A 15205-nucleotide genomic window follows, 5' to 3' on the forward strand; every position below is an offset into this window, starting at 1 on the left:
GCCATTCAGCCATCATTCATGTTATCATTTTAACCATGTGGGCCTTTTCTGTCCTCACATTTTATCCTCAGGTATGATTTATTTGAACTAAGGGATTCAAACGCAGTCATCTTCATACATCTTTGTCTACCTCATCATCTATCGGCCGTAACTCCGCTTAGCTCTCATTCCTTTCCTGTTGCTGCTTCCCAGGTCCAACCTTAAGACCTTAAGACCCCTCCCCCTCCCCCCCGGACACCCCTGAGCTCACCCGGGTGCGATGGATGCGCCCGTGGTCGCGCAGGAGGAGGCCGCGGCCAACTCGTGGCAGCTGCTGTCCTGGATAGCATCCTGCCTCATGGTGTTTGGTGGCGCGCTGTCCTACGTGCCACAGTACCAGGACATCCGGAGGAGCGGCCATGCCGACGGCTTCTCCATCCGGGTCTGCCTGGTGCTGCTGGTGGCCAAAATCCTGTGCATCTTCTTCTGGTGAGGACGATTAGGAAAGCCTTTTTTGGAAGCCGCAGGGCGTCTTAAGGAGCAATCCATAGATCAGCACTGGTGTCACAACGTAATGGGAGTGGAATATAGTCACGGAATAAAGATAAGATCCATCATGTCACGTGAGCCATACGCTGTTCCCTTTAAGGCGTCTTCCCAAATGGTTTTACACATCTGAGAGCTCGGCTCGATGTTCTGACTAGAGGCACCGAAGAAGGTATTTCATTAATTCTTTATAGAATCAGGTGGGAACATTGTATTATTTATGAGTTCTCTCCGTATGAAATGTCCTAAAATAAAACCCTAGTAATTGAATGCTATAGTTCCGTGTGTTAACTGGGATCTACTCATACCTCGTGTACGTTATGTTTTTACCGTAAAGGCCACACACACATAGTGGACTGTGCTTTATCACCTCGGTGAAGTCTGCGACGTGGTCGGGTTTTTGTTTGCGTCCCTGCAGGATCGGGAAGCAGTTTGAGCTGACCCTGTTGCTGCAGAGCGTGGTGATGATTGTCACCATGTTCGTCATTCTCCACCTCTGCTGCGAGGTCCAGAACACCAACCTAGTGAGCACCAGGCAACACCGACTGTCAGGTGAGGATCTAGAATCCATCATGGAACGGCTGAATGATACGTTGCGATTTAAATATTATAGGAACTTTGGGACGGAATTATCTGCTTTCCTTTTCGTAAAGGAAGGTCCAGTAGTTCCTGCGCCGAAGGAGCTTAGTATGGAAGCATTGAAGCTCCTTTATAGCATTTAGAGAATCCAAACAGCTCTCATCGAGGCCGCCGCTTACGCTGTGTCCGGGTTCACTTCACTCAGTCAGGAACCTTCCTGAGCAGATTTGACAATTACAGTCGAAGTGGGATGTGCGTCGACCTTAACTTCCCGCCAAGAGAGGGGGCCATTGGAGAAGCTTAGCTGGCCGGGCTCCTGTTTTTCAAAGAGCCTCACCTGACTCATTCACCACGTATCCGATATCCACGTACCTTATTCTTCATTGAAAAGTTATGTTAGACGCCTCCTGTCTGGAGGTTAAACGAATTGCGTCTGAAACGCTGGTTATGTTACCGCCCGCAATGGTAATGAAACTATGGAATAGATATTATACATGGGCCACGTGTCTACATGTCCTATGGATGTATTAGCTGCTGCAATGTCACATGTGAGATTAGTCTATTCTGGGCACACGTGTGTGTATGTGTGTGTGTGCAAATGTGCTGACAGAAACTCGATCTAAGTACAATTTTTACAAGATAAGGGCCTTTGGAGGGAAATTGAACGATGGCACCTCGCAGTTCCCCGATCATGCAGAGCAGAGAGTGTTATCGAAAACATCAGTCATGAGCAGTGTTGGATTCCATTGTGATTTATTTGCACGGAAGGGGCGGTATGTTAATAACTTGAAGGACGTCCGATGGCGGGGACTAGAGACTGCGTGAGCACCATCTTCAGCTCGGGCATCTGCGCTTCATTACTCCCCGTCGGCCCACGCTTCAGCTCGCCTCGCGGGTCAACGCGGCCGACGGTGGATGACTGCCGCGGACTTTGTATCCTGTACACATGACGCCGATACATCTCTTATCTTCCTCTTCTCCTGCCTCCCTTTCTTTCTCTCCCCTCCACTGCTCCGGTCTCTCTGTCCTCTCTCTGTCCTTTCTGTCCTTCTGTTGCTGTGACTCTCCCTCCTCCTCCTCCTCCTCGCCACTCACTTCTCGTTTTCAGCATGGACATAAGTGTCCCATAGCGGGGTCATCTCTGGTCCTCCAACACCTGTTCCCCACTTAAATGGTAAATGGTAAATGGCCTGTACTTGTATAGCGCTTTTCTAGTCTTCTGACCACTCAAAGCGCTTTACTACATGACATCATTCACCCATTCATACACTGATGACAGGAGAACCATACACAGTGACACCTGCCATCAGTAACTACCATTCACACACTGTAGTCGCAGCTACAGGAGCAATGTTGGGTTAAGTGTCTTGCCCAAGGACACATCGACATGCGGGTTAGCCGGGCCTGGGATCGAACCCACAACCCTCTGATTGGAGGACAACCGTGCTCCCCACTCACCCACAGTCGCCCCCACTTACTGACCTCCTTTTCCACCCACTAAAGACACACATCTAATGATCAATGGGAATTTAAGAATGGCTTGTGCCTTATCTTTGCAATGTGGTACTGATTCATTTACTTGTTACAATATGTTGTTGCTGATTGTGCTGATTTTCCTCGGCGTCCACCTACTCGGGTTACTTTTTTTCCAGTCTCGCCATGTGTTTATTCCATTGGGTGTTTTTTCCATGTTTTAGTTTGCAGGATTTTGCTCAGTGTACAGCCAACCACATCTGGCATTCTGCCTTTATTCATGTGGGCTTCAACCAAGACTTTTCTTTTTCCAAAATTCAGCTGCCTTTGTGTGATCCTAAAATGCATCGACACAAGCTGAATACCCTCAGTTAAGAGAATCCCATTCAGCCTGTTTTTTGCCTGCTGCTCTGCTTGTGTTCCTGTTTCCATCAATGGACAGTTTACATGATGCTTTCCCTTGTAACATGTGGGTGTTTGCCAGTGTAGGATATTAGAAACAAATATACCACCCGGTTCATAAAATTAATATAATGCATATAGTGTACACCAGAATACAGCCATGATTCTGAAACTGTGTAATCAATAAAGTAATGACAATATTGTAAAACCACTGTAATTCTGCAACTGTAATAGAATAATACCAATGCAGTTATGATTGTATATGATGTAATGTAATCAACTGGAATGCATGCATGTAATACTTGCACAACAACTGATATTCAGTTGGGTCATTCGAAATCCGAGTTACATTGAACTCACCAAAGACCACTCCCAGAAGTGTGGACACTAACTTTCACACCTTTAAGCATTGGTATAAATACCTGTAGGTAGCATTGTTCTCGAGTTCGCTGGTGGAGACGACAGACGGGCACTAGGGATGGGAAAAAGGACTGACCTGGGGCCTGTTGGTTGCTGAGACCAGCAGCTCCTCAGCTGAGATGTTCTTTTTACCACAACACCATCTCTTTTATTAAATACATTTGATTTAACCTTTTGATCAGCGATGACCTCTGTCCGTCCGGCGTTTATTCATTTTCGAACACAACACCAGCGTTGCCAGGAAACAATACTGGATCCCTTTCGGATGTGTGTGTGTGCACGGAAACAGCAAACAATGTGCCGTGTTGTCATGACTGAAAGGACAACAGTCCACAAGGAAGCACACGTCCCGGGAAAGGACTTTTGTGTCGCATCAAGTTGGTGTTCTAATGTGATTTGACTCGTGTATAAGTGAGGTATTTTATATCCGGAGGTTTCTTCAGTAGGAGCTAGCGGAAATCGTGGCACTGGCAACCCGCCGAGGCACTTCCTGTTGCAGGTTGCGGTGCCGCGGCGAAGTCGAGGCACTTGCCACAATTTCACGAGCCAGTTGCCACGACTTCGAGGCAGTTGCCACGATTTCACGAGGCAGTTGCCACGAAGTCGAGACACTTGCCATGACTTCGAGGCAATTGCCACGGCTTCACGACAGCTACCTCGACTTTGCCGCAGTGGTGCCTCGACGGTTGCCGTTTTTACGACAGCTGCCTCGACTTTGCGCCAGACAGTTGCCGTTTTATTTCCCAAATATGTGATATGTTTGTTTTATCATTTGCCAATATGTGACTACAATACTGCCTTTAAAATTACCAGTGTTGGTAGTTATTATTTTTTAACTATTAACTATTATTATTATTCCTGCCTAGTGCAATAACACTTTACAATAAATCATCCCTGGCTAAATAATGACAATAATAACCCTGTACTGCTGCTGCTCTTTCCTCTTCCTCTTCTCCTTTTACAAATTATTATTATTGTCTCTTTTGGAACGTTATTCTTTTGTTTCAGTTTATTTTATTTTATTTAATAATTTAATATTTCTATCTTATTATATTGTATATAATGTGTATCTTTTTATTCTATTTTCTTCCCTGTACATGCTGCTGCATGTTGAGTGTTCTTCTGATCAAGGTTCAAAAACAGACAACTTAAAAGCATGGCCTTAATGTGGTTCTATAGTGTGATAATGTTTTAAAAGTAATAGCATCCAATTATCAAAAAATGACTAAGATATTACACTCCATTTAGAATTAATGAAAAAAAAAATTAACCGCAACTGGTCAAATATTTCTTTTATCATCTTGGAAAATAATCTAGATGGTGTATTACCCCTGCAGAATCTGTATTGTATTCTAGCATTGTTGTAATAAAGAGGCAGCACTACTGGGTCTCTTGTTATTTTGCAAATATCTGTTGCAATGAATACAAATGCAAAGAGTAACAGTTTTTTTTGCGTGTGTGTGAGAAAATTTGATGAACCCTTTGCAATTTGGAAATAGTAATTAGTATGGTATAATTTAATAGCTAATTTTACTAAATGAATATCAAATGTGTAGGCTGTAACATATAAATCACATTCAAAGACTTCGAACAATGAAGAGTCAAACAAACAAACTGTTAGATTTGGTTGGAGCTTTATGACAAAAAAGGTAAATTAGACTAATACAATTAAAAATATACAGATATATGATAAAAGGTTATATTCACTACATTTTGGCAACAGAAGCAGGCAGTGCTGTAGTGTTGCAACAGCAACTACACCAGTACTAGAATTGTGTAAAAAAACAGCTGCGCAAACAAATAACATTTCACTATAGTTTTATAAAGTTAGAAAAAAAATACGGTTTAAAAAAACGTTATATAACGGGGGTGATATTAAAAAGTGCTCAAAAGCCTAGTGAATGTGAGCTACATTTGTTTACTCCTGGTAAACAGGTGATGCTCACCTAAAGGTATACTCCCTCTCGTGGCTAAATGGGTCCCTCTTGTGGCTAAATGGGTCAATAACTTGTCTTTCAAAAGTGTGTGTGTGTGATATATATATTAAATATAATAAAATAAAATAACAAATAAATAAACAAAAAACATTTTAAAAACCCACAAACACATATGACTTAAAAGTAGCCATACTATTACAAATATAAACAGCAAAACCAACTATGCTGGTCTTTTGCAGTCATCGTGCTTTAGGAAACTCAAGTCGGGAACGGAGAAGTGTTACAGCGGTCGTTACTATAATTTATAATTCATAATACTCGTAGTTTGCCCACCCCTGGTATAGCTGCATGTCGAGATAACTGCTTTGCAAGCCGTGGCAGCTGCTGCAGCATGTCATGTTGACTGCCGCGGCAAGTCGTGGCAGTTGCGCTCGCCAGAGGACCTGCAAGACAGGAACTGTGGCAAACTGATTGATCACGTGATGTTTACAATAGCTGGAATGATGCTGTTTGGGCCTCATACATACATATTATATATATCCAAATAGCTTTCAGCACTTCTCAATAGTTTCAACGTTACAATGCATCAATATTTACAATTTGCATTCATTTGGGGCGCTGCCGGAAAGTGGTTATCGTAACCAGGGCTACGAGTGGTCTTAGCCCATATTAGGTTAGCTGAACTTAAACGGGAAGCTATTGCATCACTTATCGGCGTTTTATGACTAAACCAATTACAACCAACAACACAACATACTCTTAAGCACAGAGTACAGGATAGTACAGGATAGTGCAGGAAAATATTGTCACATTTTGTCAAAATATGAAAAGAAAACTGCAACAGTCGAGGCATCATTGCCGCAAAGTCGAGGCAGCTGTCGTGAAGTTGTGGCCGCTGCCACGACTCGCCACGGCAACTCAACCCGCAGATAACAGTCGTACTTAAACTGTATTATACTGTCACATGTTGCATACATATGAATACTAAAATTAATGGAAACAGCCGTGGCACCTCTCCCTTAAACTCCCGGTACCTCTATCAGCCGATGCACCGCTCCCTTTGGTCGTTGCATGCCTCCGGTCTTGGCAAGACTCCTTTAACTCGAGGTACCGCTAGAGGTACCTCTCTCGACCGATGAACCGGCCCCTGAATTCGTGGTACCGCTCGAGGTACCTCACTCAGCCGAGGCAACAGGCGAGGCAGTTGCCGTAAACTCGAGGCAGCTGCCACGATTCGCCGCGGCACCGCAACCTGCAACAGGAAGTGCCTCAGCGAGTTGCCGGTGACACAATTTGCGCTAGCCCTCTCTCCGAATAGATGCTGTATTTGGTAAGAGAGCACATGCAGTTTTTAACACTTCACTCTCCGCCGTGCAATTACTCTCACCGAGAGTCATTTGCACTTGATATCTTAACCCTTGTTGGACGTATCTTTTGTAATAGGTTAATCTAAACAACATCACTTGATTAATACCTATAGGTCTATTTTTACGATTAAACTGCTTAACTGCAAAACGTACAACTTCCCCCTCTTCACCCTCATAGGCAGTTGTGCTTTGCACTGTTGTCGCCGTGTGCGGTGGAGGAGTGTAACAGTCTTCATCATTACTCACAAATCGATGAGATAGCTCAGGCCACCCCATGACATCCCAGTCGGCTTCCGTGAATGGAACCGGAACCAGCATAGGTGCTCTAGATGAAATGGGCATATGTTGACATATCCAACAATTAGAGACATTCCTTTCGTTAGCAAAATCATTCATAATAGTCAACGCAATATTGTCATGCTCGTACGGTGGTGTTCGGTTTGGAAGTTCTTAACTGTAGGCTTACTTGCACGTGTTGTGTTCAAAAATGAAGAAATGCCGGACGGACAGAGGTCATCGCTGATCAAAAGGTTAAAATCAAATGTATTTAATAAAGGAGATGGTGTTGTGGTAAAAAGAACATCTCAGCTGAGGAGCCGCTGGTCTCAGCGACCAACAGGCCCCAGGTCAGTCCTTCTGACGATCCCTAGTGCCCGTCTGTCGCCTCCACCAGTGAACTCGAGAACAATGGTTCCTACAGGTCTTTATAACAATGCTTAAACGTGTGAAAGTCAGTGTCCACACCTCTGGGAGTGGTCTTCTGGTGAGTTCAATGTAACTCGGATTTCGAATGATCCTTAGTCAATATCAGTTGTTGTTCAAGTATTACATGCATGCATTCCAGTTGATTACATTACATCAAATACAATCATAACTGCATTGGTATTATTCTAGTACAGTTGCAGATTTACAGTAGTTTTACAATATTGTCATTACTTTATTGATTACAGTTTCAGCATCACGGCTGTATTCTGGTGTACACTATATGCATTTTATTAATTTTATGAACCGGGTGGTATATTTGTTTCTAATATCCTACACTGGCAAACACCCACATGTTACAAGGGAAAGCATCGTGTAAACTGTCCATTGATGGAAACAGGAACACAAGCAGAGCAGCAGGCAAAAAACAGGCTGAATGGGATTCTCTTAACTGAGGGTATTCAGCTTGTGTCGATGCATTTTAGGATCACACAAAGGCAGCTGAATTTTGGAAAAAGAAAAGTCTTGGTTGAAGCCCACATGAATAAAGGCAGAATGCCAGATGTGGTTGGCTGTACACTGAGCAAAATCCTGAAAACTAAAACATGGAAAAAACACATATTTTGGGCTTAGAGTCACCGTGCAAGTGTCGTTTGTCTGAGTCCTAAAGTCCTCCGAGTCCAGGACTGACCAGCGACCTAAGTGTGGCGTGCTCAGCCGTAACATGTAAACTTTACAACCCTCCTTCTCAGTCCCCCCTCTCGGACAATTGAGAGAGATCAACCCTCGCCTCCAAGTTGCTTTGGTGGGGGCTGTTCTGGCCTGCGGGAAGTCAGGGCCTGTGGTTTAACGGCCTCGTAAATGATTTCTGGTGGTACTGTTTTAGGCTGTGTCTCGCTGACAGGCTGGTAAGTTCTTTTGCATGCCTCCCTCCAGTTGCTGGAGCCAGTGTGGGCTGGTATCTCCTGACACGATCGTGGTTTACTGCACCAGAATGGTGGATCTTCTAAACCAAATCTTCCGTGCACCCACACAGTACATATTCTTCTCCCAACCCGGCAACACACACAATTTCATTTACGTGACTTTCTATTCTAACCCATGAATCATGCTCTATTGTGTAGTGCAAACAATCGGTCTTGTCGCATTGTTTAGTTGGGCAGTGTAAACTTATTTTCCCTTCCTGAAATTTCTTATTGGAGAGATGGAGAAGGCTGGAATCTGTGATGTTCACATAAGGAGGTTGTAGCTCATTGATCGTGAGGGGAATCAGCACTAACGTGGCCAGTGATAGTGATAAACACATGTTCATACTCAGGCTCCAACCATGCTTTTTTGGAGTGTTCTTGTGGATGGAAGCGCCGCTTTCACCTCTCCGTGCAGTGCTGAGAGTGAGGGGGAGAGGTTAACACAATATCTCAGCATGCTCATTTATAGCAGTGCACATCCCCCCTTTGCCCACGTGGTCTTTTCCGTGAGACAACTTAGCATAAATGTGGAAGAGAGCACGTGGCAAACAGGGCCTACTGTCCGGCCCTGTCCAGATTCCGCCCTCAAGAATGGCACCAGATCGTTTCCACAGGGAACGCTCCTGTGCACCGGCAAGAGGCTGAAGTGTGGGAAGATCGGCATAAGGACTAGGATCGGTCGGTGTGGACAGCAGATGTTAACTGTTTTACCTTCAGCTGCCTTACATGCCTCGGCAAGTGCAATCAACTCTACCGTCTGTGCTGAGAAGTGTGAAGGAAGCCTGCCACTAACAAGTGTGCTGTGTGATGTAACCACTGAAAACCCAACCTGACCGCTGCCCGTGTCTGGTGAGCGAGAAGCGGAGCCGTCTACAAACAGCTCAAGCTCTGCATTGGGAAGCGGTGTGTCCAACAGATCAAGCCTTGGAACGCATGTCTGCTGCAAGACTTCGACACAATCATGAGGTTCTCCATCATCTGCAGTTAGAAGAAGTGTATCTGGGTTAAGGACATTGCATCGTTTGACAATTACGTTAGGCAGTTCTAACAATGTCGTATGATACCTGCAGAGGCGTCAAGTAACGAAGTACAAATACTTCGTTACTGTACTTAAGTAGAAATTTTGGGTATCTATACTTTACTGGAGTATTTATTTTTCAGACGACTTTTTACTTCTACTCCTTACATTTTCACGCAAATATCTGTACTTTCTACTCCTTACATTTTAAAAACAGCCTTGTTACTTCCGGCTTGTCGTCGTTCACAAACACACACACCCAAAAACCCATCCAGATAAATGGAGCTATGCGGACAGTGAATTTGATTGTGGTTGGATGAGAAGTATAAACATTTAGCATCCAGACACCCGATTGGTTTTCTCCGCGATGCGCCGGCAGATCGGAGCGACACCGGGTGGGAAAAGTGGTCGGTGGAAAGTTGGTATTTAGCGACATGGAGCCTCCTCCTCTTCCTCCTCCTCCTCTTCTTCCTCACGCAGATTCCATGTAACGTTAAATGAGTGTCTTCATGACCGTGGGTTTGTCCTAAATGTTTTATTGAGAGTCTGGCACAACACAGCGACTTGCAAGTAGTGCAGCGTATTAAATAAACTGATGTGTGTCTTAATGCGGCTTTGGAAAGGAACACAAAGGGATTCTGTATTTGCTCATGAAGCCTGAACCTACTGGTTATTTGACCAATGTTTTGATAACCGACCGCTGCCAGTTCAGTGTTTCCCATCATTATAAACAGGGGTGCGACCCCCCCATGACGTAGTGAACCTGGGGGAGACACTGCAGTCTACCTCATCAATGCGAACAACGCGTGTGTGACTTGTGTCACTGGAAAATGGGTTGTGGTTTTATCTGTTTAAGTCAGATACATTTGTTGTTGTTGTTGTTGTTTCCATCATCCCAACGGCAGGTCACGTGATCCGCAGGCACCTTCTGATCACATTGTAACGGACTGACGTGTTGTGTGAGCGAGGTTACACATTAAGAGTTTGTCCTTAATGGAATTTCTTACATTACTTTTACTTTTATACTTTAAGTAGTTTTGAAACCAGTCATTTTATACTTTTACTTAAGTAAAAAGCTTGAGTCGATACTTCAACTTCTATAGGAGTCTTTTTAAACCCTAGTATCTGTACTTATACTTTAGTAATGAATGTGAATACTTTTGACACCTCTGGATACCTGAGCCATCTCTGAGCAGAGAGGTGAGAAATCTTCTGGGCATGTAAGTTATGGGAGACAGCATGTGGGACCATAAGTGTGACATCACAGAAGCCCACAATGTCACATGATGCTAAAATGTCTCTCTCGGCTGCTGCCACTGCTCGCAAACAGAGAGGAAGACCCGAAGCAACAGGCTCAAGTTTTGAGGAGAAGTAGGCAACAGGCCTAAGTTTCCCTCCATGAAGATGACACAAAACTGATGTCATTTAACAGTCCTTCTGGTCTATGAACTGAGTCTACGGTAAGTCAGGTCTCGGTAGGCCCAGAGTCGGGGCCTGTGATACGGAAGTTTTTAAGTCCTGAAAAGCCTTTTCAGCTTCAGTAGTCCAAGTCAGTTTGTCATGCGTGCTGAGGCCTTTACCGTGGACCATGAATGAGAGAGGTGCCTCTCTTTCTGAATAATTAGGGATCCACTGTCTACAGCACATGTGTCAAACTCAAGGCCCGCGGGCCAGATGTGGCCCCCCATGTAATTTTATGTGGCCCGCGAGAGCTTAAAAGTTTTGAGTGTCTAAAAATAAATACCAAAAAATAAATGAAGAGCGTGCTTTGACCAAAAACTACATTTCCCACATTGCCTTTCGACGCGCGCTACCCGCGGCAGTGTCCATGCCAACAAGTAGAATTGAGATATAAATAATGATCCCAAAATGTCCAGAAAGAGAAAAGTTGATGCAGACAGAAGACTGTTTCAACAAAGATGGGAAGGCGAATACTTGTTTGTGCTTCAAGGCGAAAGACCAGTATGTCTTTTGTGTTACGAGGCAGTGTCGGTTGTCAAAGACTACAATCTGCGTCAACATTTTGACACCAAACACGGAGCCAAGTACGCTAAAGCTAGTCTTCAAGAAAAGCAACAAATTGCCCAAGAATTAAAAGGCAAACTGCAGTCGCAGCAGAGTTTATTCGTGAAATCCACAGCCAAAAACGAGGCTGCGGTGAAAGCTAGCTTCATTGTGGCTGAAGAAATCGCCCACGCTTCCAAGTCTTTTTCAGAGGGAGCGTTTTTGAAGCAGTGCATGCTGAAGGTCAGTGAGCAGGTGTGTCCCAACCAGTTACAGACTTTTAAAAATGTCAGTTTATCAAGAAACACCATCGCCGGCCGAGTGAAGGAACTAGCAGAAAATCTTACAACACAGCTGGCCGAGGAGACACGCAGCTACACAGCTTTTTCATTGGCTGTTGATGAAAGCACAGATAACACGGACACAGCGCACCTATCAATTTTTATTAGAGGCGTAAAGTCGGACCTCTCTATCACTGAGGAGCTGTTGGATGTGGCTGCAATGCATGGGACCACGACGGGACAGGACATTTTTGATGCGTTGGAGAAGTCCGTAAGTAAAAATGCATTGCAGTGGGAAAACTTGGTAGGATTAACTACAGACGGTGCACCGGCAATGTGTGGAGGAAAAGTGGGCTTGGTTGGACTAATGAAGGGGAAAATGCAAAAAATGAACTGTAATTTACGTTAGAATAAATAATGAGTTATTTAACATTAAGGAGTAGTTACATTTATTTTACATTACATTCAATCACATTTAGTTACATTTATAAGTTACATCTGGCCCTTTGAGGACAGCCATTATGCTGATGTGGCCCTCGGTGAAAATGAGTTTGACACCCCTGCTCTACAGTATGAAGTCATCCCCAAAAAACTCATCATTCGTTTTTTTAATGTTTTGTTTTTGGTACCAATTGAATTGCCCCAATACGTTTGGGAGAGAGGGATCTGCCCTCAGCTGTGATCACATGTCCCAGATAAGTCACTTGTTCTAGAGCAGGGATTCCCAATGTGTGGTGCGCGAGCTGCGACCAGGGGGTGCGCGAGAAGAAAAATATAATGGCGGTCAGTTTTTTTAAGTGGGATTTTTCCATTGACATTGTGAGATGCATGTAGTGGTAAAAACATTCTGTAAACAAGTCTTGTACTAAAAGCCAGGTCGCAGTGGTTGACCCTGAGATGGAGGGAGATAGAACCCAGTGAGCACAAGACGTAATTTCAACGTTGAAATATGGTTGAAATCGGGTTGAAATGAGGTCTGAACGTCTAAGACCTCATTTCAACGTCTTTTCAACCGTCTAGAATGGGATGAAACATCAACGTGCCAGAAAACGATAATTTGTTGATAAATGTGTCATGTTGTAACGTAAGGTTGAAAGAGAGACGATATTAACGTTAAGATTTTCAGAATAATTAATGAACTGGTCGGCGAAATTTGGTCTACGCGAAGACGTAATTTCAACGTATTTACTATTTCGCTTAAAACGTCATAAATATGAAACTACGGACTGCGTGCTGTCAATAAGATGCGTTTAAGACATAATAATGCGGGCAGGTTCAAACATTACTTGTAAACACGTAACTCCGCTCACATCTGTAACGCGCATGCGCGAGTTCTTAGACGCCTGCAGTTACGGCAGCAGAGCGACATGAACGGGCTGATGGAACCACGACTACCGGCTCCACTGCTCTGTAAGTACGGGAGTGTTTGAATGAAGCACACATGGAACTATAACCGGGTGTTTTACTTGTGCTGCCCACCCGATACGGGAAAGACGGCCCTTTTTGTTAAGCTAGTTAGCGTTAGCGCAGGTAGTTTGCTAGTTAGCATGCTAGCTTGGAGCATGCTAGCGTGCAGCATGATGACCTGGACCAAAAGTAAACATTCCAGACATTTTTGTGCGTGTTTGGTGTTGCTAATGCGTTAGATTGTTGCTGTACCCATAAATATTATTGCATTTCACATTGAAAAAAATACGTTTTTAAAGCAATGGTGGCTAAGTTGCATTGCAAGGGTGAAGGGCTGAATTCAACAAGTTGTGCTCTGTAAACAAGAGGCCGAAACATTGTAAGTTACTGCTGCTTAAAGCATGATACTGTGTAATATACCTGAAAATGTTACTCCAGAAATACCATAAGTTGCAGATAAATTGTTATCTTGTTTATAATGTAATAAGTAAACCATCTATAAATGACTGTTCTAACACACCTGCTGCTGTTATTATTATTAGTTTATTACTGTCATCATAAACCCAAATGACCAACTTTGCCTTTGTGCTTTCCCTCCTCACAGGTTTCTGCGGGTGGTGGTTGCATCTGATGGAGGTTACGTCTGATGATGGTTGTCCCTGCAATGGTCCTGCCTTACCCCTGTCTTAATAATCCACAATATTAGAATCATTTATGTTGTAGGAATCGGATGTACTGTAGATCTTTTAAGTTGTTCACACCTTCTTCCCTACTGTTTTCCCCTCAGGTTTCTCCAGGTTGAAGGTTTTTTACATTTTGGGGTTTAGGGGATAGGGTGCTGCATGTTTACAGATTGCAAAGCTGAACAAAATAAAATGATTTGAATTGAATAAACACGTTGACCAGAGGAATCTGCTCCGTGCACTCTGACTCCCTTTACACAAAGAATCCTCAAGTGAGGATGAGGGAGATGCAGCTGATTTCAGGTATACTATCCCAACTCAAGTGAGGCACATCTTTTTTACAGAATCTATAATGAAGTTCCAATGATTCAGAAAAATGGTTTACAAACACAGAATTGTTGAACACAGAAATGTTGTTTCTGCACTTTTAATTCCATAATTTATTTTCCTGAAAAATATATTTTATTTCTGTATTGTTTTTAATTAGCAAAAGTGCTGTTATATGTATAGTGTTATATTTATAATAAATACAAATCAATAAAATAATGTGTTTGTCCTTGTTAAGGGATGTTAACATGACAACTGTGACTAAGTATGTAACTTGTACGTTTCCAGCGAGCAATTTATCCGTTGAAACAACGTTTAAAAGACGTCTATGGCCCGACGTTGAAAAGAGGTTGCAAATTGGTTCAAAAGTGAAAGTTGTTTCAACGTCTATTCATAGACGTTGAAAAGACGTTTACGTTTAGACCACATTTCAACCAGCGAGCATTTCAACGTTGAAAAGACGTTTAAAAGACGTCTATGGCCCGACGTTGAAAAGACGTTGCAAAATGGTTTAAAAGTGAAAGTTGTTTCAACGTCTATTCGTAGACGTTGAAAAGACGTCTATGTTTAGACCACATTTCAACGTGATTTTAGAATACGGTAATATTTCGTCCTCTCTTGCGTGCTATATCATTATTTTAGAGGTTTAAAAAGAAACTACGTTCACATTTGTAAGTTTACCACCGATATTATAAATCACGTTGAAAACGGGTCTATACGTGAACGTCTTTTTAACGTCTACGAATAGACGTTGAAACAACTTCAGGCCTACCAACTCTCACGGTTTCGCCGTGTGACACACGCTTTTGCATGTTTTCACACGCACTCACGCCACACAACCAATTTCTCACGGCAAAAAAAAAAATCTGATTTTGGGCCGAAGCGCGTTCGTTCCTTTTCAAACTCCCCGACAATAGATGGCGCTAAGGAGCGCATCTGTAAACCCATTCGCTGCATAGACATCCTATTTACCCCAAAGAGTCCCGAAGTTAGCAACAGAAGAAGATTTTCAAACAGACATAACCGCGGGAGAAACTCAGGAGGAGCAAAGACTAAGGTATGTTAATGACATGTGGTTCAATTAAGTACTCACTCTCTTAAACTTTAAATCT

General features: G+C 43.4%; 1 protein-coding gene and 1 long non-coding RNA gene across 2 annotated transcripts; both read left to right on the forward strand.

Moving 5' to 3' along the window:
* The first annotated feature begins 259 nt into the window (after positions 1-259).
* On the forward strand, positions 260-1247 carry LOC144391365 (solute carrier family 66 member 2-like). Its single transcript, XM_078097985.1, has 2 exons — positions 260-468; positions 944-1247. The coding sequence occupies exons 1-2, from the start codon at positions 260-262 to the stop codon at positions 1245-1247; spliced, it is 513 nt and encodes a 170-aa protein (XP_077954111.1).
* An 11755-nt stretch (positions 1248-13002) lies between these two features.
* Positions 13003-14309, forward strand: LOC144391045 (uncharacterized). Its single transcript, XR_013454909.1, has 2 exons — positions 13003-13086; positions 13688-14309. It is a non-coding gene; the product is annotated as an uncharacterized LOC144391045 (long non-coding RNA).
* Positions 14310-15205: the final 896 nt, after the last annotated feature.

Source organism: Gasterosteus aculeatus, chromosome Y (genome assembly GCF_964276395.1).
Source record: "Gasterosteus aculeatus chromosome Y, fGasAcu3.hap1.1, whole genome shotgun sequence".
NCBI classification, from domain to species: Eukaryota; Metazoa; Chordata; class Actinopteri; order Perciformes; family Gasterosteidae; genus Gasterosteus; species Gasterosteus aculeatus.